Source organism: Canis lupus, chromosome 17 (assembly GCF_011100685.1).
Source record: "Canis lupus familiaris isolate Mischka breed German Shepherd chromosome 17, alternate assembly UU_Cfam_GSD_1.0, whole genome shotgun sequence".
NCBI lineage: Eukaryota > Metazoa > Chordata > Mammalia > Carnivora > Canidae > Canis > Canis lupus.
The window spans coordinates 9,239,164-9,265,749 of record NC_049238.1 but is presented as its reverse complement, the minus strand read 5'-3'; the positions used below and the strand labels follow the sequence as shown (position 1 = coordinate 9,265,749).

Here is a 26,586-nt window from a genome sequence, read left to right as displayed (position 1 = left end):
TCTTTCCTCCTACGGGGTTCTGAAAAAGTAGGGGATGGGGGAGAGAAACAGGTCCTTCTCGACACAGCACCATCTTCAGAATATAAAACAAAACAAAAACGAAAACAAAAAAACAAACCAACCCCCCCCACCCTCAAAAACCAAAAAACTCTCTCCTTCGTATCTTCCATTATCAAAATAGAATCGAGGGCAAATCCATGGCCGCCTTGTCTCCCGACTATGAACGGTTAGCCGCCCTCCTGGGAATGTGAAGGCCGGGCTCCTGCTAAGCAGGCATAAAGCATCCAAGATCTGCACACACATGCCACATACTATAATGAAGCACAGATTCAAGTAACATTTACATACTAGAGTCCACGTGTTACCTACCCAAAAACATGACCATTTCACAAAACGTATACAGGCAGTAAAATCCAATCAACTGAGGTACTGGAAACACAAATATTTATGCCAAAAGAGTTCTGTATCATACAGCAAATAGAAAAGCCGTAATAAAAAACATTTGCCACTCGAAATCAAATAAAGCTATCTAGAAAAGCCAAACGAAAGGTTATTTCAGGGACAGAAATACTCAAACAAGGAAAAAAAATATATAGATAAATGTTAACTACAGCATGTAACATGTCATCCCAAGTCAACCCGTAATTGAAGTACTGGCTTAATACATCACAATGTGACATTTTCCTTAATAAATAGAAGAATTCTTGAAAATACAAAGGTGCGTATTGGGATAGAGAGCTGTTTTTATTTATATCATCCTAGCTTCCGGCTGATTTTTTTTCTTCCCACTTGTCTCTAACCGAGGGCTTTTGTCCAAACCAGAGGGCCTTCCAAGCCAAAAGGATCATTCTTCCTAAAGAAAAGGAAATAGCTGCCCTGTATTTCATACGTGTGGGACAACCTGCTTGGTTTCACTAGTTTCCAATAAAACAAGGACAGAATGTGTAGCTGAGACCACCAGAGTGTTGCAAAACCTTCAGATTCCAAGCACTTCCCGTGATCTCACCCGTTGCCCCCAGCCCAGCAGAGAGGACCACCTACGAGGCAGCCCTCATCGTTCGAAGGAAAAAAAAATTCAGGAGTGAATTTCTCTTTTCCTTTCCCTTCCTTTTCTTTTTCCTTTCTTTCTTTAAACTCTGATAGCAGTAATGCATCTGGACGTTTGACTTCTAATAGCTTCCTGCCACAAACCCATGGACACAGAACAGAATAGCTTGTTAAAGGACAGATTTTTTTTTTTTTTTCCCCTTCAGGGAGCAAAGCATCAACATGTCATTTCCTGACCAGGATATTAGATAGTTTATTTAAAAGAAATGACTTGAAAAGAGCAATTAAGAGACACAAAACTGGACTTCTATTCTTTTAGCTTAGCACCCAGGTTTCTGGTCAGTCTGTGTGCACCGAATTTTTTTTTTTAAATGAACCCCATTAATTATCAGATAGGTGGTTATCTTGTTTAAAAAGAAAAAAAAAAATCCTTGGCCAATTGTACCTTCCCTGAATCGTGACAAGAAGTTAAAAGCTAACAGTGCGATGCCAAGATGTGTGTCTGAGGCAGAGAGTTTTGATTCTGTCGGGATCTGCAACTATTTTGGAACAAATGAAAAGTGGGGTAGGCGGAAGCAGCCCAACTGACAGGGGTGGTCTCCGGGGGGCTACATCAGGGAAGAGGAGCTCCAGGGGCACTGACCCGACCCCAGACCCCCACCCCACATCTCTCGCCCCCCCTGCTACATGTTCAGCTAGCTCCTTGAAGGTTCTCCTTCTTTGAACCGAGAAACTTGAGTGTCAGTGTCTTTCTTGCTACCAAGCCAGGCGATGCGTGTCCTCTGGAAGGACTTTCCACTGCCCTCTCTCGCTCCTGGTACCTGCTAAGTCTCTGTGGGGCATGAGCTCAGTTAAAGAAAGGGTCCAAGTTCTCTTCCATGTTGACATCCGGCACCAGCTGATCAGACACTTCCTTAGCACCATATCCTGAATTCGAGACGCTAAAATCTGTAGAAAACCAAGGATGGTCCAGAATTTCCTGCGAGGTCAGCCTCTCTGAGGGCTCCCGCCGCAGGATGCTTCGGATGAGGCACTTGGCCTTGGGTGACAGAGTCTCTGGAATGTTGAACTGGCCACGCCGGATCTTGCTGAAGAGGGAACTGGGCTCAATGTCATGGAAAGGGTACCGCCCCACCAACATGGTGTAGAGCATCACGCCCAGGCTCCACACGTCGGCTGCTTTGCCCGAGTAGCTGCCACTGGTGTTCAAGATCTCCGGGCTTACGTAAGCGGGGCAGCCGTGCTTGTCGGAGAGGGAGTCGTCATCCCCCCGCAGGATGTAGGCATCTTCCAGGCTTTCCAGCTTGACCCGAGTCCTGCAAGAGAGAGGACAGCGTGAGCTCCTACAGGTATACTGACACACATGGATCTCATCACAGCGTCATTGCTTCTGCTCTAATGTTTCCGAGATCATCCATTCATTCATTCAACCTGGTTGGCCAAACACAGCTTACTGAGGGCCTTCTAGGTGCCAGACCCTGTTCCATGGTGGGGGGGGCCCAGGAGTGAATAAGTGACAGGGAATTTGCATGAAGCTTAAGAGCTATTGGGGGACCCACACCTCCAGCAAGTAAATAGACCATAAATGACATGATTATGGCCCCATCTCAGTGATGAGGAACTAGGAGGTTCCTACTATTCTCAGATACATCTAGGGGGTGATGGGGATTCACAGGATTTGAACTCAGACCCAACCAACTGGGAAGCTCCCAGTAGCTCTTTCCATAGCCCTGGCCAGCTTCTGGTTGACATGATACATTCTAAAATGACCTTTCACTCAATGGCATTTTGGCTTTATAACAGTCCTTTTGTTAGATATCTGAGATTTTAGGATTCCAGTTTACAGGTAAGAACATCAAGGCTCATGGAGTTTAAGTAATTTGTCCAATGCCTTTTGACTAGGAAATAGAGAAGACTTGGCCCCACACCTTCCTTAGTCAACCTGTTGCTCCTTCGCCACTACCAAGCTGCCTCTCTGTAGGACATAGGCAAAGCTGGGGAATGTTCCTACAGGAATGCATTACTATTAACTAAGCCCTTCCAAGGCTGACAACTTCATCGCAAGCCCCTCTTCTTCTTCTTCTTCTTCTTCTTCTTCTTCTTCTTCTTCTTCTTCTTCTTCTTCTTCTTCTTCTTCTTCTTCTTCTTCTTCTTCTTCTTCTTCTTCTTCTTCTTCTTCTTCTTCTTCTTCTTTCTCTTCTTCTTCTTCTTCTTCTTCTTCTTCTTCTTCTTCTTCTCTTCTTCTCTTCTTCTCTTCTTCTTCTTCTTCTCTTCTTCTTCTTCTTCTTCTTCTTCTCTTCTTCTTCTTCTTCTTCTTCTCTTCTTCTTTTCTTCTTCTTCTTCTTCTTCTTCTTCTTCTTCTTCTTCTTCTTCTTCTTCTTCTTCTCTTCTTCTTCTCTTCTCTTCTTCTTCTTCTTCTTCTTCTCTCTTCTTCTTTCTCTTCTCTTCTTCTTCGTCTCTTCTTCTTCTTCTTCTTCTTTCTTCTTCTCTTCTTCTTCTTCTCTCTCTTCTTCTTCTTCTTCTTCTTCTTCTCTTCTTCTTCTCTCTTCTTCTTCTTCTTCTTCTTCTCTTCTTCTTCTTCTTCTTCTTCTTCTTCTCTTCTTCTTCTTCTTCTTCTTCTCTTCTTCTTCTTCTTCTTCTTCTTCTTCTTCTTTCTTCTTCTTCTCTTCTTCTTCTTCTTCTTCTTCTTCTTCTTCTTCTTCTTCTTCTTCTTTTCTTCTTCTTCTTCTTCTTCTTCTCTTCTTCTTCTCTTCTTCTTCTTCTTTCTTCTTCTTCTTCTTCTTCTTCTTCTTCTTCTTCTTCTTCTTCTTCTTCTTCTTCTTCTTCTTCTTCTTCTTCTTCTTCTTCTTCTCTTCTTCTTCTTCTCTTCTTCTTCTTCTTCTTCTTCTTCTTCTCTTCTTCTTCTTCTTCTTCTTCTTCTTTCTTCTTCTTCTTCTTCTCCTTTCTTCTTCTTCTTCTTCTTCTTCTTCTTCTCTCTTGTGTCTTCACTTCGTTCTTCGTCGTCTTCTGCTTCGTGCTTCTTCTTCTTCTCTTCTGCTCTTCGTATTTCTTTTCTCTCTTCTTCTTCTTCTTCTTCTTCTTCTTCTTCTTCTTCTTCTTTTTTAAAGATTTTATTTATGAGAGGCACAGAGAGAGAGAAGAAGAGACATAGGCAGAGGGAGAAGCAGGCTCCATGCAGGAAGCCCGACGTAGGACTTGGTCCCGGCACTCTGAGATCACGCCATGAGCCGAAGGCTCAACCGCTGACCCACCCAGGGCATCCGCAAGCCCTTCTTCTTTCCAAGATTTTCTGTTGAACTTGCCTCCTGTCTGGCCCGTCACACTCCCAGGGGCTGGTCCTTGTCCTGATAACGATCTGCCTTAGTTTTACCTGTAACCTCGACCTCTAGGTGTCAAGACGTAGGTGACTGGTTTCTCTTATGTGTGTGCAGGGGTATGTGTGTCAATCTTCCCAGTGCCACTGAAGGACGACTGAGCTGACAGGCTCCAGGGCTCTCCCGGAGGCACGCATGAACAGAGGCAGAGAAACTCCACACCGACTTCTGAGACTCTGGGGTCCAGCACTCATCCTCACCCAGCAGGGCTTGATATGACCATTGGGCACAAAAATAAGTGCTCAGTAAATACTTAGGGACATAAGTTAAACTCGTAAAATGAACTATACTAACTTACAAGTGAACGAAGCTGAGGACTAGGACACAACGTGACTTGCTCAAGACTGAAGACTATCCCCCACCCGGCGCCAGAAGCTCCGAGACCAGCATTTCTCCTGGGCTCAGGGGCCTCCCAAGATGTCCCATTTCCCTGGTCTGCCGTCCCCTGTGTGGAAAGCTAAGTATTGCGACCCTTCAGTGCTTAAAATGGAAATCGTCCTATTCTCCTTGCTGGAAGCCTCCAACAGCAGAGCTCTTGGAGACGTTAAACCCCAGAGGCTCAGTCCCATTCCATCACATCATGAAGGCTTGCCACGAAGATGACATGGAGCAGGGATGAGGGGCTGGAGTCAGGGTAGCCCAGAGAGTAGCAGGCCCTACAAGGGCCTATGAGGTCACTGTCATTCAGACCAGTTGATTCCATCATCTCAAAAGTGCACATCATAGCCTCTACCCTATTGTCCCAAAGTGTCACAGGGCTCCAATGGGCAGAGAATAGGAAAAGTGCTCAGAGAAACCACAATGGAGCTAAATCAGAGCTTGAGGCTCAGGTCCACTAGTTGGTCTCCCTCCTCCTCCCTCAGGCTGCAGGTCTGAGCCTTGCAGGGCCGTCACCACGGTACTAGCGGGCCACAGAGGAAGGCGAGGCTCCAGTTCATCAGGTTAGCTGTCTATAGGAAACAAAGGGATGAAATCCCGAGGTGACTCTTAAGATCTCAACTTAGAGTCAACTTCAAAACTTGGATTTCACAAGTGTCAAAGACTAGGGAGTGAAGATTTCCCTGTACTCATCTCTGCCAATGAGCAATAAATGGCTGTGGTCTCTGGAGAAGGTGCTGGGCTGGGAGCGAGGAGAGAGATTCCAGGCCAGACTACATCTCTCGTCTGTTGTGTGGCTGTGGGTAGGAGGTGACTCAACCTCTCTGCTTCTCAAACTTAAAGGGGAGTGTTGGACAGTCTTCTTTTTAATTTTATTTTTTTAAATTGTGGTACAACGTATATAAAATTTACCAATTTAGCCATTTTTAACTGTACAGTTCGGGAGCATTAAGTACATTCACAGTGTTGTGCGTCCATCTGGACAAGAGAGTCTGAAAGCCTCTGCCAGTTTTCACATTCTGGGATTGTGTAATATATAGCAACACGTCTTCTTTACGTGCTCACCCATGTTCTACTATAACTTGCAGCACACACGTTCTTCCCCCTGAAGCTACCGACCTACAGATGCAGGAAAGGTCTAGACGTGCTAACCTGGAACTGGACGGACTGAAAGCCAGTCTCATTCTTCCGGTTGCTCTTTCTAATCCAAGACGGTGGGTGAGGTGGACCCACACCAGCCTCACTGGATGGTCCAAGATTGGAGGGGAGTTGGGGAAACCCAGGGGGCAGAGGGGAGAGGACACAAACAGGGTCCAGGTGGGCTCTCCCAACAGCTTCCTTTGCCCGATCCTCACTGGCCACTGCTCCCCGCCCCCCAATTCAGGAGCTGGCCAGACTCCTGGCCTCCAAGGTCACAGTCATTGCAGCAGAAACATTATGGGAATAACTAGAGCTCTGGCAATGACAGCTGTGGGACAAGGGACGGTCCAGTGGGAGGAGCACCAGGCGCAGATCCAGGTCTGGAGCTGGGTTAACTCACCTCCAGCCCGCCAGCTCAGGCAGGTGCATCTGACCTCTTCCCAGAGGCTGTGGGGTGAGCCTAGGGCCTCTCCACTGCATCCCCTGCCCCGCTTCCTCTTTGTTCCTGCCTCTTCACTGCTCCTCAAACACACCGATCACCCACCACAGTCTTTCCTGGGGTCTCTGCACCTGTTCTCCCCCAGTCCCTGCCTGGAATGTGCTTCCCCCAGACACGTGGACGTCTCACACTCCCACTCACTTCTTTCGAGTCTCTGCGCAGATGAGCTTCACTACAGAGCCCTTGCCTGGCCGTCCCATAGACAGCAGCACCCGGGCCCCAGTACGCTCCTGCCCCTCGCTGCCACCCAGAATGCCACGCATTTATACTTGTCTGGGCACACATTTATGCTCTATTCCATTCTCCTGGTCGCTGCAGGGTGATCACCTCGGTCCCACCTCCACAAGCTCAGGAGCAGGTGGCTGAGGTCGTTTTGTATGTAGGGAACATCACCTCTCTTTGCTGCTCTTTCTCCGCACCAAGAGCACAGCAGACGCTCAATCTGGGAGTGAAAGGGACAGTCACACCATCAACCCCTCGGAGCTCCCGTGCGCTCGTCTATATGGGAGCAGCCCCGCTCTGCCCACCTAGCCAGGATTAAGTGGATGTCAGGTGAAGCACCCACGGGGCACAGGCTGTAAATTCCAATACCTCAGTCCCTGGAGGGGTGAGGGTGGGTGCAGATGTGCCTCCAGAGACCTGAGCTGCTGCTAGCTCGGCCCTTGCAGGAGACAGACGTCACCACCCCAAGCTCCTTATGCTAAACCACATCTGAAGCCCTTTTCCATTCTTATCCTCTTCCAAGCTATAACCCAAGACTGTGACTCTCAGCTTCACCCTGTGACCCACCCCCTCTCCCAGGCGGCAGGGACCCTACCTCCACCCTGATCCTTCTTCTAGAATCCTTCTCCAGATTAAAGAAAAACACCTTCAGAAATGGCTAAGGGTTCAATCTTGTCAATGAATGCCCTTCCCTGGCTTTTGTCTCTCTCCTCTCCCACCTCCAGGAGAGGCAAATACCAAGTCAACCCGAGAGTGCAGTAGAAAGTGCGCCCCAAGTGCTGCTGATGCTTAGCTGCCCCTGGGCTGATGCACCTGCCACTTCGGCCTCCTCCCTTCAGGAGCCAGGCTTTAGGTGGGGAGAGTCCGGATCTGTTGTCACGTTCGGCTCAGTGTCCACTGCGCCACAACAGCCCCCTATATACCAGGTCAGCTCTCAGTCTTGAAGTCAGAGAGACCTGGGTCCAAATTCAGGCTTTGAAAATTATTAGGTACCAGATACCAAACACCATCTATGTACCTAGGCAGGTGTTGGGTAGCTACATATATTTCCTGTCCAAAGTTGATAAAATCAAGTTCCAAGGCCAGTATTATTACCCCTTTCAGTGGACAGGAGCCTAATGCTCAGAAAGGGTGAGGAAGCCCGTCTGGCGAGGGCAGCCTTTTAGGGGCTGGGTGCTCCTCCCTCCCTGGGCTCCGAGCAGCCAGCCCCAAGTCTGGCTCACCTGAGCAGCTGGCGCAGGAAACCAGAACTGGGCTGTCCCAGTCAATCAGGCCTCCTCAAAGTTGGCAGCACACACGCAACCGGGGTCAGGGAGAGCCGGCCTGGGGGACACAGACATCCCAAGCAGGGGAGGTGAGAAGAAAAGAGAAGCCCAGAGAAAGATGGGGAGGACGTACTCGCAAGCGTACTTCTGACCTCGCCTCCTGCTGGGAACACCGTGACCTTGTTTACATCACTCCCAGGCAGGGGTCAAGGCAAGTGGTCTGGATTATGTCTTTACACAAGGGCCTTGCAGGGTGCGCACATGTCAGGAACCCGAGGCCACGCTGCAGCTCCAGCATCAGTCCCCAGGGACTCGCTGTCCTATTGCAGGGGCCCTCAGAAGGTCTCCGGGGCTTGGTTGTGCCCCCCTGGGGAGCAGGGCTGCCGCTGTCTCCTCCGGAAAGCACGTGTGGGGTGAGGGCCAGGAGGGGCACCTGCAGCACTTGTCAGCCTGGGACGGTATGAACGAACAGTCTTACAACTTCTCCTGTCTCCTGTGGGAATTACTGGACTTTGGATGGAATTACGTACTCCCGGGTAAAGGGCATCGGTGGTCCTAGAAATTCAAACGTCCCACTAATCATGAGGGCACTGACGCTAGGCACTGGGGATAGGACAGGACTCGTAACACCCATCCTCTCTGCTTTTTGGAGACAATGAGACAGTGTAAAGACAGCATTTGCTGAGAAGCCCAGCAAGGGAAACGTGCAGAAACCAGAGGCAAGGCTAACTGAACTTGGTGGTAAGATAAAGCCCCCACCTTCAAGCCCAGGGCCTAGAGGAGACAGACGAACAAGCCCCTGGCAGATCCAAGTGGATGTGACTTCTGTGCCCACGTTCCTTCCTGGGCCTTTTGGACTTGTTTCTCCCCCTGCCTGGAATGTTCTTTCCCCACCCCCCAAAATGTGTCCAGCTCATTCTGCTCACTTCATTCAGTCCCGACTAAGGCGGTCGGCATGGGCTTTGTGGAGGCGGTGGGAATAAAGATGGTACATGGAGAACACAGGTTCCCGAAAGTGACAAGGGACGGAGGGATGGTGGAGAATTTTTGTGACCAAAGAGCTGTGAATGACGGTGATTATCTCCTGCAGCTTCTTGGAGGAAAGAGCCATCAGCCTGGGGGCAGGACTGACTTGGCCAAGAAGCTGCAACCCCGCATGCATTTTGCAACCTGTCCCTGGCATGGGCAGGAACCAGCCTGCTTTGCTTTAACTTCTGAATGAAAAAGGCTTCCACGGGGCAGCCTGTGGACTTGGCACCAGGCCCGGTGCCATTGGATCCCCAGCCAGGTGAGGAAGCCAGAACCAGCAGGACGTGCTTCTACTCCCGCCTCCGTGGAGCAGCACGCACAGGCCTTGAAAGTCCCGATGCCCCGGCCACTCCCAGCAGAGGCCTGCCTGGGTGCTTCCCTCTGGGCCTCTATGTCGCAGGAACAGGACACCTGTCGTGAGGACCACGGGTTCCTTCGGCCTCAGTTTCTCTTCTGCAAAATGAGAACACAGCCTCATGGCCTGGAAAGGGCTCCCCTAGCTTCAAAATTCCTGATTTTTCAGTTTCCTTTGATTTTAAACTACAGGAACCGTGCAGCACTTCCTAGATGACACCCCGGTCCTAACGATCATAGCAGCCATGAGTTCGACCCCTACTGCATGCTGGGACGTGCTCAGTCAACATCTCTGTTTCTCATAACAAAACTGAAGACAAATGTTACGATGCACGCAAGCTTCTTAGCAAATAAGGAAACCAAGGCACAGAGAATGGAAGGTCCCAGGCCACCTATGGGGTACCTGAGAACACCGAGCTCTGAGTCCACATCAGGGAGACCATCATGCTGGGTGGCCTCTCCGAAACACATCCTGGCACCAGCCTCACAGGATTTACTTAGCGTCAAAGAACCCGTGAAAGAAGATTCTGGGTTTCTGGAAACAAACACGGCCCCCGGTTTGTTCAGCTCTAGGCCCCATACAGAACTCTTGCACCCATGACCTAACTCCTGGAGCTCCTGAGCTGGGTAGAGGTGGCTGGACCTGCCCATTTACTAGAAGAAGAAACCGAGCTACGGAAAGCAGATGCGACTCGTCCAAGGCCACCTCGCAAGCGAGTGGCAGAGCCGGGATTCCAAATTAGCATGTCATCCAAAACGGCAAAAACGGCCTACCCCAGGCGCCCCGCTCTGCTTTTAGACCTTTAAACACCGCCCTGGGCTCCCGCAGCAGGAAGGCAGCAGGACAGGGTGGGCCAGGGTGGGGCCGGGCTGGAAGGGCAGCGAGATCAAGTGGGCCTGCCCGGGCCGGGAAGTCCGGTGGCCTGAGGTCAGTGGAATTCAGAGAAGTCACTGAAGGCCACTCCACGGGGTGGGGCCGAGCAGGCCAAGGGTCAAGCCAGCAAGGTCAGCTGCAGCCAGACCTCGCCTTGCTCTGCTCACGGCTGCAAAGCCACCCTTGGCTGTCGATTCGGTTGCACGAGCAAGGGGCCCACTGGGGGGCTACGCCGCGATGCTATTTCTGCTGCCAGAGAAATCATCACCATAATTCTGTTTCCTATGTGCACAGATTTTTTTTTTTCCCCAGTCGTGGCCTCTGAGGACCACCGAGGCGCCAGGTGGTGTAGACTCAGTGAACAGGCCGGACACTCAGGTCAAGCGGCTTCCACATCAGCAGGTAACCCCGGGGAAACGCTCTAGCTCAGGATGAGCGAAGTCTACAGGCCGGGGCCGGCTGGTTCTATCCTGTGGTACGTATGCTCACGACCTGACGTAGTTGAGGGGTTCCAGAAAATCGCAGCTTAGCGAGATGATGCGACTTGCTGGGGAGGAGCACAGTTGGGATGAGAAGCCAGATCCAACACAAGCACCCAGATGTTTCCGCAGCACGGCGGCCCCGTCACAATAGAGAGGCCTGGGTCGTCTGCGCCCTGACTCATCCCGGCCACGGGACAGGGGGGAGGCCACCCCACCTCCCACCCCTGAGGCCTTCCCAGTGCAGGAAGGCAATGCTCCTGGAGCACGGCCTGCACCTCCCCGGGGCCGGGGGGCGGGGGGAAGGAAGGCAGTGCAGCTCCCACTCCCTCATCACTGCTCTGTTGGCCTCTTGCTCCTCTGCATGGAGACAGGATCCCCAAGGACCCCCTGACCCCAAGTGGATGGATCCAGCTTCTCAGCAAAGCTGCAGGCAGGCGAGAGCTCAGTGCTCGGCGGGCCCCCCCAGCCTGGGGTCTTCCAGGAAAAGCGAGCCACGCACACCTCGAGGTCCTGCTCCGGCCTTGGGCCTAGGCGGATCCGGGGTCCAGATCGTTCCTATCCGTGCACCACCGGCAAGGCAGGAGCAGGCTCAGCCAGGCCCTGTGACCCCACCGACCCAGGGAGCCTCGCGAGCCGCAGTCCAGCGCTGGCGTCACACAGGGATTTCCACTTGGCAGAGTGCTACCCCGGGGCTCACCCAGATGGCCCAGGCACATACTACACACGTTCCGGGAGCCAGAAAATCTGTGCTCTGCTCTGGGTCACACCACTAACACGTTCTAGAACCGTGGAGGAGGGACATTCCCTCCCCATTTCCCTATCTGTGAGGATCAAAGGGCCGGGGTCCATTCTGCCTCTTAACCATCCCTCCTTGATCCCACTGCTTGGGTCCTGGTTCAGCCTCAGCCTCCTGAAGTCGATACCCATCCCCAGGCCATCCTGCACGTCTTCCAGAATCCCAATCGGACCCTGTCCCATCCTGTCTAGGAAAAAAAAAAATAACCCTATAATGGCTCCTTGTGGATTTCAGGTCAAGTTCAAGGTCATGAGCATGCACCCCGGGCCTACACCTTGCTTCCCTCTCTGACGCCCCACAGTGCTCTCCACCAGCACGCCCCGCCCAGGGCTCATTCGTGCCTCTTGGCCTTTACTCATCCTTTCTGGACACCCTTCTACTTCACTCCACCCAACCGGAGAAGGAGCCCATCTCCTCCTGACACCCTCATTCTCTGCACCCCACTCTGCCATTAGGATACTTTCTTCTGGATCCTGGAGACCCCACTAGTGCACACTCATTCTCTGTAACGTGGTATGAAAAGTAACTATTACACTATGTCTTCCTTTAGGCGAGGGCTCTCCGGACGGGATTCTCATTCATACCCTCAATACCTAGTGCTGCATGTAGCACATAATAGATGCTTAATAAACGTTTGCAAAATAGTGTGACTCCCATGTCGAGGAGGCTCCCATCTGCAACATGCTGTCTCGAGTTCAGGGTATGTAGGCATGATTCTACTTAAGAACCACACTCTCTAAGGTCCAAAGAATTTCAAATAGGCTTGACTCTATTTCATGCTTTAGAGAGACTCCCGAGAGTGCTGGAAAAAGGACATTTAAAACGTGTTTCCATCCATTGCCTTCTGCCATCAATATGTCTAGGGGATTTTTCTTATAATATTTATGCCTCCAGGGCATAAGGGGCTATTCACACACCCATTTAGTCAATTGCCAGACATTCAGGAAGCATTTACAAGGCTAGTCCCGGGCCAGGTAGAGAAGACAGAAAAGATAAACGGACCCCACTCTACAGTTCTGTAGAGAAAATAAAACCCACTCCATAAAATGGAACGCAGGACATCACAGGGCTGCCTGTGGGGTTGGTTAACGGGTGGCCTGTGACCGCTCAGAGAAAAGCAAGTACTGAGTTTCGAGACTCAGGGCTGGTCAGGTCCTCCTGGTGTTCACCTGTGGCCTAATTGTGTGAGACAATTCTTTCTATGGATAGGACAACAAGGGGTGCTATTTTACCTGGTGTCTATTTCCCAAAGCCAGGGTGGTATTTGAGGGCCTAGGCATGGGACCCCATGGTCCTGGGTGCAGACCCCAGGTCTGCCAGTGGTTAGCTGTGATATCCTGAGCCTCAATTTTCTCATCCGTAAAATGGTGATAATACCACCAGTTTGTTTTAAACTGGTTAATGAAAATCCAGTAGTTAAACAGGATTAAATTAGTTCTTTTAAGTGTCGTAGTTAGAACAGGGCCTGGTCCACGGTGGGTGCTAGATAATATTTTGCTGAAATGGAAGTCCCATGAGGGAAGGGTCCAGTCTCACTGGGCACTGTAGTAGCAGTGCCTGGTACATGACAGATGCTCAACACTATTTGCTGAATAAATAAATGAATCTCCAGGTTGTTCGGTGGTGAGGGCCAAGGCCATCAGCTGATGACCAAGAGCAGTCATGACAGCTGCCTTTTTTAAGGCTCTGCGGTGCATCAGGCACCATGCTGGATACTCTAGGTTCATGATGTCCAAGCCACATCAGAGAAGGGAGGCCAAGGTCAAATGGCTCAGTGAAGGACTAAGAAATCCTACTGCTGGGCCCTTGGCTCTGCTTGCCCAGGGTCTCAGACTAGTCCATCAACTAATTTATTAAGCAAAAACAGTAAATAATTCAGCCAGGAATGCTACTGAAGGATACCTACTAGTTAGCCCATTTCTAGGCAAAGAACTCTGAGGATCCTCTCCCTTCTAACTATGGTCAGGGAAGCCCTTCATAAATGAAAACACCCCACCACAGACATGGAACAGTGTCTTCAATAAATGTCGCTTCTGCATAAATCATGAAATCGAAATGGGAATGATGGGTTAATTTCTCACTTGATGCAGAACAATGAAAGTAGCTCTTTTTTGAAAAGGTGTCTCCAGAGATGTATATACGGTTTAGTTTCCTAGGGCTCCCAGGCTGGGCAAGGCCCTAGAGGCCAAAGATCTGTACTTATCCCCACCTCTCTCATTCTGTCATGAGAATCCAATCTGAGATGCCGACCCTCAATGAAGGAGATCTTCATTCATTCGATGCCACTGTGTTCCAGCAGCAGTGAACATGAGACAGCCTCTGTCCCCCAGGAGCTCTCAGGCCAGCAGGAGCTGAGGACAGCGAAGGGATGCACATGGACAATCCAAGGAGACTGTCCAGGTGCTGCAGGAAGCGGGATCACCAACCCATCCAGGGAGACGTGGGGGGAGTGAGCCTTCCCCAAGGGTTGGCAGTGCCCCAAGTACATAGAAGTGGTCAACAGAAAGAAGGGGATTCCAGGAGCTTGGCCTCTTCAAAAAGATCAGGACTTTTGCTAAAATACAATGGGCCTACCATTTCACGTAAATTGTCATTGATGAAAGAAAGCAGGGTCCGGTCTCCAGTCTGGTCTCTGTATGTATTTTGTTAGATATTGAAGCCTCAATGGAGGCTGAGGATCTACAAGAAGAGCCAGTATAGAAACAACCTGAGAGACATAGAGCAGAGACAGACAGAGCGTGCACACAGACCTCAGTCGGTGGGGGGAGGAAAACGCACCCGCCGCACGGGAGACGTAGGTCCTGTGCCTGTGCAGATGGTGGCAGGTGACACCGAGAGCCCCAGGGCTGCTGGGTTTCTACAAAGGGTCCAGCCTCCCTCCTGCAGAAGCAGGCACCGATCAGCTTCCACAAAGCAGAGGAAATGCAACCTGTGACGTCAAGAGATAAAAATCTAACCAAAGAAGAAACATGTACAGAGGCATATTTCTCCATTCACGGGGGGGTATTTCTGCGCAGGGAAATGTCAACACTGAATCGCGACTGGGGGGCGGGGAGTGGGGAGGTGGCCAGGGGCCTGGTCCCAAGGGAGAAGAGAAAGCAAGCTGGCAAAACAGGAGCTGCTGTAGGAACCCCGGGCTCACTCCTGGGGCAGCCCGAGGTTGCACCTCCTTCCAGGGCTCTTCACATCCTGACTCAGCAAGCTGCCCTATGTCACCCAGGGGGCCAGATACTATGTGCACAGGGCGGGGAGGTGAAGACAGTGGGAGCTGCCGCTTGTCCGTGGCTGATTATGTGCCAAGGCCTGGGATCAGCTGCATGAAGTCATTTAATTTCACGAGGAAAGTCTTCTGGTTATTTCCACTCTGCGGATGAAGCAATCTGGACAAGAGAGGTTATGTACCTTGTCAAGATTAAGTTTACTAATTAGCGTAGGAACAGGGGCTGAAATCCAGAGAGTGACTCGGCCTCCACACAGGAGTAATGGGTCTTCTCCCAAAGCTCAGGCCTTCCCTCAGAGGCTCAGAGTGAAACAGGGGGCCTCCTGGAAGAGGCGGCCCAGGTAGGTCAGCCTAACAGCCCAGCAAGGAGAGGGAGCCTGGGGACACGGGCACACCCTCCTGGGACCTGGGCACTGCCCTCTTTCGGGTTTGCACCCCCCCCAACACACACAAACACACACGCAGCCCCTCCCACTCGACAGCCCATCTCTGATTCTACTACAGGAACTGAGGATGCAAAAGGTGTGTCCACGGTGAGCACAATCGGGGTAGGGGCTTAACTTCCTCAAAAAGAAAACAAAACCACCTTAGTTCTGCCCTGCAGAAACATCCCAGGGACGGAGGAGAAGTAGCAGCACAAGGCCGGGGACAGAGTGGCCGGTCCAGGCCAGGGGAGCGGGCTCCTTCACTCCTGCACGTGCCTTGTGCGTACATCTTGTCGACCTTCTGGCCCTTCTGAGCTCACACTCTACCCCTTTGCACTCGCCCTGTTGGTCACCCTCCCAGCACTGATGATCCAATGATTGTAATTCAGCAAGAAAAGAGGGTATGGCTTAAATCCAACCCTTCACATCACAAGGGTTCCACTGCTTGTGAAATGGATCCCCTAAGAGCTGGAGCACGTTCTCCACAGGACTCGGGCGCCCTGGGAATGGCTCATTCACAATGGCACCATTTTATCAATGACCTCAGGACCAGCTGGCCATTGGCTATTTTCAGCACTTGCCCCACCTTGTGTGCTTTTGGATCATTTCACTCTCACAGCCCCCGACAGAGATGCAGTCCTAATTTCTGCCCTGAGGAATCTGCAGCTCAGGGGCATTCAATGGCTCATCCAAGACCAGACAGCTAAGGAGTGGTAGCTAAGGAGTGGTATTCTCAGAATGCGAATCTAGAACCCAAATCAAAATAAAACAGAAGCCAGAGGCCCTGCAGTGCTGCTAATTTGACACAGAAGCAGAAGGCACCCTGGCATCAGGCCCTCACGTAACATGGGGTGGCGCGTGTGCATAATGTCGTCAGCTGCTTTCGAGAAACTGGACTAATGGCCCTGACAGTTCTACCAAGAACCCTTTCATGGATGGTCCCGGATTCAGCTACAGATAGGTCCAGAATCGGAAATCCACTCATAAGGAGTCAGCTCACAGGCCGGTCTGGTTCTGCACCCAGTGGGGCTCAGCCAACTTCACTATGTAATGCTTTCACCTTCAATCCCTTACAAGAGCATCAGACAATAAGACGCACATCCTTGAGAGAGAGAAGATCATGCACAAAAGAGGGGTCTGGTGATTTGAAACTTCAATAAAATAGGGCTTCGAAAGGCCTCTTCTGAGATTTTCCCCCACAGGACCAATGCATAAAGGGTCAGAAAACAGACAGACTCCATCCTTCACCGTTTCAAAAGCCTTTCAAATTCAACCCATTGTTTTCTCACACGCTGGATGCTGGATGTTGTCAGGAGAGGCATAGGCTTCAGTCCTATTCAAATACCTATTGATGAAGTCCTGCTGATTGGGATGGATGGTGAGGGCTGCCAGGAGCCTGGTCCCCAGTGAGGTCCCTGGCTGCTGTTCCCCTCAAAAAAAACAGACGGGTCGCTCCATGCAGGCCACTGTGCAGACCAACAAAGAGGAACTCTGCCGTGAAACTCAATGACTGCTGGGACGTACAGAGGGAGAAATGCATCGAGTGACAAACCCAGAGTGTCCCACTCTGAAATCGAGACGTTAAAAAACAAAACAATAAGGAGGAAGCCTACAAGGCATTATTCCTCTTTCACAAAAGTTGACAGCTGGCTGGAGAAAAAGTTCCTGTCGGCTACTGATGAGAACATTTAGAATGTCCTTGAAAATGAGAGTGACCTTCTCAGAGCTGCCCAGACAGAGACATTTGTCAGGCTAGGAACAGCAAGTCCACCGGGACTTCAGCACGGTGTGGGGTAGAGAAAGAGCTCTGGAGTGAAACGATAGGATTTCCAGGCTGGCTCCATCATCAGCATGCTGGCTGTACGACCTTGAGCAAGGTCACTTAACTCCTGGGCAACCCAGTCACCTCGTCCATCAGACGAGGAGTTATTGTTCTCTCTGACGGTCCCTCACGGAGGCAGGGCTGCACGGGCTCAAGTCCTGTCAGATATGCTGGGGACGCGTGATGACCAGCTTCCTCCCTGTCACTGATGCTTCCTTTTTCAGAAGGAAAATGCTCTCTGAAGGTAAAAAGGATTTAGCTTTGACATGCTTACTCCAGTGAAGTGTTCTAGTTTCACATTCATACGGGATACTTTTTTCTAGATCTTTCTAGACAGGGTCCTGCTCTTTGGCAAAAGTCAAACACCACTAAACTCAGAGCCAGAGACTCACAGTCCTAGCGTTGGAAGCTTTTGACATCTTCATGTTTCTTCTCTAGGCCCTGGGACATCAAGGAGTTCAGCTTTGCCACCATGTGCTCCTGGGCACTCTTAACTTCCCATAAAGGACAAGCCAGGCCTGCAGCAGCAAATGTGAGGTGTGACTCAGCCCCTTATTTGCTTCCAGCCATCTGTGGGCACTGGGGCCAGCACCCTCACCTCTGGGGCTCTGATTCCAGGCAGGAACAGGAGACGACTGAGGGATGAGCCCTCTGGAGACCCTAGAGTCCACACCTGCTCCCATGTTCTGTGACCTGGGGAAGTCCACCTACTGTGACTCGCTTCATAAATATGTATTTACCATGTGTGTGCTATCACTGGGTGTACCACCCTGTATACTCGCTGGTGTCTGAAATTCCTCTCTAAAGAGACACAATCAGGGCACCTGGGTGGCTTAGTGGTTGAGCATCTGCCTTTGTGATCCTGGAGACCCGGGATCGAGTTCCGCATCGGGCTCCCCACATGAAGCCTGCTTCTCCGTCTGCCTGTGTCTCTGCCTCTCTCTCTGTGTCTCTCATGAATAAAAGTAAAATCTTGAAAAAAAAAAAAAAGAGAGAGAGATATACACACAGTCAAAAGTGATGTTTAAAAACTTGGATCCCCAGGAGAGAGGGCATTCATTTGCTCTTACTCCTCGTGGCAAGCAAATGAATTTCTTGAGAGCTGATTTAATAGAGAATATGTCCTTACTTCAGCTCTTTCTTGTCTATTAAGTTTGAGACTTCACAGAAGATTTTGGAGTCCTCCTCTATAAAATGAACATGATGATGCCCATCCCCCCATTTGCAGAGAGAATGAGGTAAGGCCAACAATAATCTGATAGCAGGACCTTAATAGTGGTCTCCAACTACCACCTCTTATTTTTGTAATTACAGTTATTACATTTCCAAGAAAGGTGGAACACACAAGGACAAAGGAACTACCTTTGTCAGCAGTCTGTTGGGGTCAGATGTGTATGTAACTTCCAGTGAGAATACTCAATGAAGCACATACCCAATGTTATAACTCAGAAGGACCTCAGAACCAGTAAAACAGAGCCAGGACAATAAAAGGATAAGAAACTTGGGGCCAGGAGGAAAGGACCAAACTAAAAGGTCACAGAGGGTATTAAAGGCAAACCCGGGACAAGAACCTGAGTCTCCAGACTGCAAGAGCAGAGGCAGCTGAGCTGAAGAAGAGAAAATGTAAATGTCGCCCCACACTCGAGATCTTAGGCGAGCTCCCTATTCTTCTGTTTGTTAGTAAGAGTCAAAACCGTGCACTATCAGAGTATCAGAGACCAGGCTATTAGCTGCCATGAATGCCTAAGACACCTGTTTATGGGTAAAATATATGGAACAATAACCACTCGGCTGCATGATAAACTGTCACAAGATTATTGCATTCGGTTTAAGTAACCACAGGCCTTTTATCTTTGCTCATCCCCAAATGCTTCCCATTTACTTCCCAATGAGCTCAGACCATAAAGATGAACAAAACCGAAGGAGACATCACTAGATCTCATTCTAGATCTGTCACGTAGGACATCAACAGACACCTATAAGCAGTAACCTAAAATATCATACGCCTCTGGGTACACGGCAGGCTAACTGGCAGGAAGAATGGGTGAAAAGCCAGATCTGCACCAGACACATAAAAGATATTCCAGATTAAAAAAAAATAATAATCCTCCAGATATGTTTGTTGAGGGAGGTATGCGCGAGCTCTGCACTCAGATGGTCCTCAGTGGCTTTGTGACAATGGGATCTCTGCTTTGCCAACCACTTTTCTAGTAGGAGCTGAGGAAGCCCAAGGTCATTATGGTAGAAATTCTGGAGCAATTTCTGGAATAGTCAGCAATGATTATAAATCACTTGCCTCCATCCCTCTACAACAGTATACTCTTCAAAAGAAAAAAAAAAAAAGTGGCTCAGAAGAGTTGTACAATCGAAGAGAAAGCAGGCCCCAAGTGGCTTTGCCCAACAGAATGTCACGAGCCAATGGAAGAACAATGAATGGAACCCAGATGCCCAGCGTCCTGCCCAGCTGTCCCCCACAATAACCCAGACCTTCACTTCCCTTTGCATGTATATTGGCAACTTCCTTACCTGGCATGCCGGTCCTTCGCACACTGGAACATACTCATCTTTCAGGTGAGCTCCAAAATCACCTCTCTGATAAGAACTCTCTTGACTTCCAAGTCCTAGTGAGAACTGACATCCCAGCCCCCAGTTCCCATCTGACCCATATATAATTTTCATTTAGGGCTTGGAACATTCCTTTGTAGGTGAGTTGACCAACTAACGCACGCTGATATTCACATTACTGAGATTTGTGATGAATAACACACGCGCTGTATCAATGCACACGTATACACTTAGGAAACATCTACTGAGTGGGGGAATCAATGAATGGATTCTAAATGACTGATGCCAGGCACTGAGCCGATCGGAAGGCAGGATTATTTCAAAAGCAAAACTCGTGCTTTATGCACACTGAAAAGGCCACAGAGGCTTCCAGCCACCTTCAGAGTTCACGACACCAAAACAAAATTAATTAGCAGGTCGCAGACCGTCCTGGCGCCTGACCTCTGAGCATTCAGTAACACCGCTGGAGCAGCAGCAGCCCGTCTTCCCAGGGCACTTAAGTCACTGCAATATTCATTCACCTCCTTCGCCCTCCCACCCTGCCTTCTCGCCGGGACAGCGGCCAGCACGATAATGTCCACTGCAACCTCTCAAGCGAGCCGCTCCTGAGCAGCCCGTGAGAGTTCCAGGTCCGGACAGGAATGACACTCACCTTTCTTCGTCCTTAAAGATGAACTTCCGCAGCTTCAGGTCCCGTAGCACCAGCCCCCCGTCGTGGCAGTGGGCCACGGCCGATGCAATCTGATAGAACAGTCTGGCCGCCTCCTCCTCCCTCAGCTTCTTGCAGGTGCGGACAAATGAATGCATGTCCCCATAGCTTCGCTCAAAGAACACATAGGCTTTGGTCTCCCCCAGGATAATTTCGGTGATTTGGTTGATGTTGCTGTGGGCAGAAAGGCAAAAGCACGGGGCCAGGGATTCCTGGTAGCAGCTGATATCGAACACCTAGGACGGGATTCACAACAAGACCAAGAGTCAGAGGTGCCCCTTCTAGAGCCAACTGCCAGCATGCAGACCCCTCCCAAGGCATTGGCTGTTGATGGGGACGAAAGGCAGACCGAACCTGGATGCACACCACACTGGCCCTGACTGCTCCCAGCTGTCCTTTATCTTTGCTCATCCCCAAATGCTCTCTTGACCAAATGCTCTGAGCTTCCGAACCTCCATGTAGAAAATGGGCAAACAACACTTGACTCTCAGTGTTGGGAAGATTATATGATAAATAAATAAATAAATAAATAAATAAATAAATAAATAAATAAATAAATAAATATACATATATATATTACATGATAATGGAGGTAAAAAGGCTTTGCAAGACGTAAAACAGTGCATAAATGAGACATCTTAGCATTTTTTCCTCTCTACCCCCATCACTGGTTTACAGAAATAAGGCAAAATCTGCAAGTGACCCCCTGCTAAGTTGCGCAGACAGCGTCTTATTTTCCTCCCAAAAATGAAACGGAAGAAAAAAAACGTACATCACTATCCAACCGTGGCAATTGTGAGCAACATAGTTTGTGCTGTGCCAGTTGCGTTGTATAGGACCCTACAACATACTAGCAATTAGCAGAGTAAATACGTAGACGTTGCCTCAGGGTCCTCTAATTCCATACCTTCATTTTACAGACGTGGCTATGGAGGCTCAGAGAGCAAGGCGAATAGAGCCCCAGCGGCAGAGCTAGGAATAGGACACACAGTCCTTAATAGGAAAGCAGACACGCTCCTCGACTCCCTCCACAGCTATCTAGCTCAATGAATCAGTTATGCAATGATTTTCTATGAATCAAAATTAGCCTGTGAAATGCCACCTCATTGTGGGGTTATTTAAAAAGAAAATCCATCCTCAATACCTTTTTGAAACCACCCTAAGAGGAATTAAGACTACAGAGAATCGTTGAGGTTATAAGAAAAAGCTTTCATTCATTTCAAGACCTCCAGTAAATCAGGAATACAAATCCCTGGGTTTGGAATGTGGTTTTACTATCTGCCTGGGAATGTGGGCACATGACTCCATTCTGCGCCTGCAGGAGTGAGGGGCAGGCGCGAGGTGCTCTGCTGGAGAGCACTGCAGGCCAAGAATGCTCCAGCAACAACCATTTAGCTTCTTAAATCTTTTTCATTAGTTAGAACACCCTCTCCTTGATCCTCGTTTTGCAGCGTGGCCTAGAAATCACCCGTCTGAGGCTCTAATCCTGGCTTGGCCACCGGTAATCTGGATAAGATGGATAAAGCACTCAGGGTCACCGGGCCTCCCTCCTCTTCCTAAACTGAAGACGTTGATTTAGAACCCCGCTGACCTTTTTGGGGTCCGGATCCCACGTGAGAACCCGATCAAAGCCCTGTCCCCTCCTGGCTGACAATGCCCATTCTCCCATGCGTGCAGAATAATACTGGATTCATTTTAAGGGGATTCGCAGGCCTTCGGAACCCCATCCAGGGACACAGGCTGCCACTTAAGAATCCATGATTTAAGTTAAATCGCCCTCAGGTTCAAAAAATCGGAAGAAATCTGTGAGTCAAACAAGGATAGAAAGAACCTCAGGAGGGCTGGTGCTAACCCAGGGCGAGGAAGCAAAGTAACGTTGTGAATGAACCATAATGAGGCATCTCAGGAAGGCGGCACAGCTGCCGCCACTATAACCTAGAATTTAAGAATGAATACTTGAACATCTCCAGAGACCACAAATCACACCCTGATACTGTCAAATGATGACCTACGAGCAGTGACCTCAGAGGTCCGTTCAATTAGGAATCTGAAATGCCTGAGTCAACTTTAACACCCAGACTGCGGGCAGCAGAAACCTAGGAAACCCTCAAAAATTTCACAGAGAGTAATAAACGTCTTGCAGTGGCTAATGTAAACACTCCGTGTTATATAACGGGGGCGATGTGTCCTGGAGCACCAGGCTGCAGGCTCTGTCGCCAGTGCTCATGGAGTCACAATGATTTGTAATACCCTCCTCCCTCAAGTTGCATTTCTAGAAAAAAAAAAAAATACATGGTGATTTCTGCTCCACACCTTCATTCTGTTAATCCTGTCCCACTGATGATGGACACAGAAATTTAAACAAACAAACAAGACAACATATTCATGGCAGCTTCAAGGACTAGCCAATACCCTCTGGAGGAGATCAAATTCCAAGATGGTGGACAGAGGATGAAAAATAAAACAAACACCTCTGTTCTCCCAAATGGGTAAGAACCAAACTTTTAGTAGCAGCTATAATAGGCATTTATAGGGTGGGACTGGTATTTAAACCATCACCTTCAAATGCAAAACCCAGCCATAAGCCTGGCTGCCAGCTTCTTTTAAATGTTTAATTTGGAGCCTTACTTATATAATGTGACAGTTGAGATAAGGCAGTGAGATCAGGCCATCATTAGTAGCATTTGCAAAAAAAAAAAAAAAAAAGTGCCCATTATTCCAAGATAGTAATTATGTCAATCTGCACAGTAGCTACCAGCATTTCCATGAAAATGATAAGGTAAAGACCCCCTAAAGCTGCCTTCCTTCATTTGGCTAGCTTAAAGTAGGCTCAGGGAGACAATAAACAGGCTTGATTATTTTGGTCAAATGATCCCAAAGAGGGTCCTGTAGAATTCTCTCTGCAGTCCTCTCTAGTCATGGCATCTTTACATTTGGTCTGGTCTTGCAAAGACTTTTTCCTTGGGTCAACAAGGAGCTGGAAGACATGAACTCTTTACTCTGAGACACGAAACGGAACTTGATTCAATGTGCAGATTTCACAGTGCCCTGCGGTAAACTGAGTTCACACCGTGTATCTGGGGGTAGCTCGTGGAAGCAGCCTTATAAAAACCACTTGGGGCTTCCTAGGACACATACAACTCTGCTTGCATAAAAAGTCTTGCAGCCTTTGCAGGAAACCGGGCTGCCGTGTATTAAAGGGATGACCTGTGTCAAGCAGAACAATGATACTGCACTTAAATCCACTTGCAGCCACACAGTAATTGCTGAGGGGCCGATTCAATCTTTGCAAGAACTAAACCAGCCGATTAAGTACAGTTTCAAGCCAAAGAGCAAGTCTATGAATGACACCGAAAGGTCAGCCCAAAGGGAAATAACGTCTTGAGGAGTCTGGAGGGAGAAAGAAAGAACAGGGGCAAGTCCCCTCTGCCTTTAAACAAAGAAATAACAGCAAGATGCTCCTGCAGACTTTGAAGGCAGAGTCCCTTTACTTACAAGCGTCTCCAGCCTTTGAAAAATATTAAAATGTTGTACCGAAGTTGAGCAAAGGGAGTGAACACTCTCACTGCTGGGCGATTGTGCATATTTCACAGGAGAGTGGCAGCTCTGTGGAATTCATTCATTTCAAAGGATGACTCCCCTATTGTGCAACCTTGCAGGTCTTCTGAGAATTCAATCCAGCCCTGAATAGCCTACTGAATTTTGGTTAACCGGGCACAGTTGCTCTGGGTCTCAATAACTTGGGAGGAGATGCAAAATACCAAATGCTCCCTAGAAGCAGAGAGCTCTATTTAAAGAGTCTCTGATTTTCCCCCTGAGATCTGAACTGAGCAATTGCAAAACTGACTGAAGACCTCCACAAAACCCATATTTACAATGAAAAGGCTCCAGTCCGCTACGAAATAAGGCAATCTGTGGTTAATGGTAGAGAAGCGCGATGTTTTATTCGTAGCACAGCTCTGCAGAGTGCCCATCTCAAAGAGAGCAGAGGTCCTCACTCCTCACCACCCCCTTACCCGCCGCCCCCCTCCCAAGAAAAACCAAGAGTGACCGAATATAAAATTAAGTGACAATGAATTCCTGATCTGTGTCCCAATGCCCGGGGTAGCAGTATGCTCTATTCTATTTTTTTTTTTTTTTTGCAACTGTTCCCCTTCTCATCCCCTCCTCTGGAGCGCACACAAAGACACACAGACACCCCAGTCACTGTTGGGGGTCAAAGACAAAAAGGAAACTGAAGTGCCCATCTCTGTATTAGCAGTGAGAATCCCAGGGGCTCCAGAAGCCGGCCTGTAAACCCTACAGGCAAAGGTGTGTTGGTGGGGGGGGGGTGTCGGAGGGGGGTGTCGGGGTGGGGGGGTGTTCAGGCACGGAAGTCCGGAGGATGAGCAGAAAGGAGACCACAGAGAAGGAGCCAAGGACTCACTATTTCCTACACCCAAAGGTGCGCCTGCGGCTTTGATTTCAACCCCCAGCCCTCCTCTCCAGGCTGCAGGCAGCAGGGAGCTCTTTGTAAACTCCTTCCCCGCGCGCTGGGCCCCTGGCTCAGCCAGAGGGGACACCTTTGTGTGTCTCCTTTAAAGGGCACCTTCGGAACAAAGGTTTAACACCTGCACGCTTCTAAGAACAATGGCTGCGAAAGGAACCCGGTCATCAGTGCCCTAAAATGAGCGGGGGATTCCCTACTCCACGGCGGGAGGGGAAGGGGGGGGAGGGCGGCAGTCGGGGAGACAGCCCTGGGGCGGCCGCGGGCCCCGACCCCGCGCAGGGGCGCCCCACGGGCCTTGGGGAGCGCGCGTGTTCGCGGCGCCCGCGACCCCGGGGCTCTCCCCGGGACGCCCCCGCCGCGGCCCGCCCCATTGTCTGCAACGCTCTAAAAACTTCGCAACTAGTCGAACGTGAACAAATAAATAAAGCCCCTTTTTAACGAGGCCACGGAGAATTATCCCGCGCGCCTCCCTCCTCCGGGGGCTCCGGAGCTTGGCGACCTCCCGCCCTCCAAACGGGCCCGGGGAATCTTTTGAAAAGACAATAAGCAAAACAAAAAAGCACCCCCCAAAAAACAAAAACAACAAAAAAAACCCAAACCAGCAAACCCCGGGCTCTTTACCTTGCACACCAGCTCCTCCCCACTGTGCAGATGCACGGCACGAAAAACGTGGTCTCCCTCCAGAGGTTCCAACAATAAGTATTTCCCGATGCAAGAAACGCAATGCGACAAGTTCGGAGTCTCGGGCGGGCTCGGGGAGCCGAGGTTCGGGCTGAAACTCTGGCTGGGCTCGGCGGACCTTATAGACGACAACTCTTCGAAATCCTGGGTTTTGTTCCGCGATCTCCCATATCTTGCTATTGTGATGGGGGTAGACCTGTGTATGTTCATGAGTGTGGAGATCGCACTCGGCAGACAGACAGACAGACAGACAAAAAAAAAAAAAAAAAGCACCCCCGCTGGAGAGATGATGAGTCGCTGGCGAGCGCGGCTGCAGGCGCCTCCGTGCCACGGATTTTAAAAGGATTCGCGAGGGGAGGGGACGGGAAGGGGGCTACGTGGAGAGAGAGGGAGAAGCCCCCAGATGGGCGCCGCCGGGCACCTGGTCGGCTCCGAGCCCCGGCTCCCGGGGGCGCTCAGTCCGCAGCAACTCCGAGTCCTTTTGTTACCCCAAAGCAGCCGGCGATTTTGCAGAGTCTCCGCACTTTTAGTTTCTTTCTCTCTGTCTCCTTCCAACGTGGGTCTAGACGAGCCACCCGATTGCTACGGCGGGGAGCCGCAGCGCCAGGTCTCCCGAGGCGATCCCCACGCAGGCTTCCGAAGCGCGGACGGGGCGGAGGAGCCCTGCTGTCTAGTTTGTGCAATCTTGGAGGAGCGCGCACGGCAGCCGCTGGGTCTCGACGCGTTAGAAACCAAACAAAAAGGGAAAAAGAAAAAAAAAAAAAAGGAAATAAGCACGGGTCTACCGGCTCGCGCTGCACGGCAGACACAATCCGCGCTGCAAACCCCCCCCCCTTTTTTTTTTTTTTTTTTTGGTGGAAAGGGTGGGGGGCGTGGAAGGGAGGGGGGAGGCCGGCGGAGCGAGGAGCTACCTACGTTTTAACTGTAGATGGCGTGTGAGGCTTTTCCAAGATCGCAAGAGCTCTCCAAAATTTAAACAAACAGACAAAAAAAGAAAAAGGAAAGAAAAGAAAGAAAGAAAGAAAAAAAAAAAGAATGGCAAAGGAGCATTTAACTTGGAGCGGTCAGCGCTGCCAACAAAAGGTCGCAGAAGCTGTGGGGCAGAGAGTGGCGGCGCGGGGCGCGGGGCGCGCGCAGGGACCGCGACAAAGCCCGGGTCGGCCCGCCGGGCGGAGGTCAGCACAGGCTCATGCTGTCGCCGCTCGCTCGCTCCCT

General features: G+C 50.1%; 1 protein-coding gene across 1 annotated transcript; it reads right to left on the bottom strand.

Annotated features, from left to right (window-relative positions):
• Window positions 1-1,894: 1,894 nt before the first annotated feature.
• Window positions 1,895-25,581, bottom strand: TRIB2 (tribbles pseudokinase 2). Its single transcript, NM_001003218.1, is given in 3 exon segments — window positions 1,895-2,363; window positions 20,145-20,437; window positions 25,312-25,581. Coding segments are annotated over 3 exon segments (1,032 nt in total).
• Window positions 25,582-26,586: the final 1,005 nt, after the last annotated feature.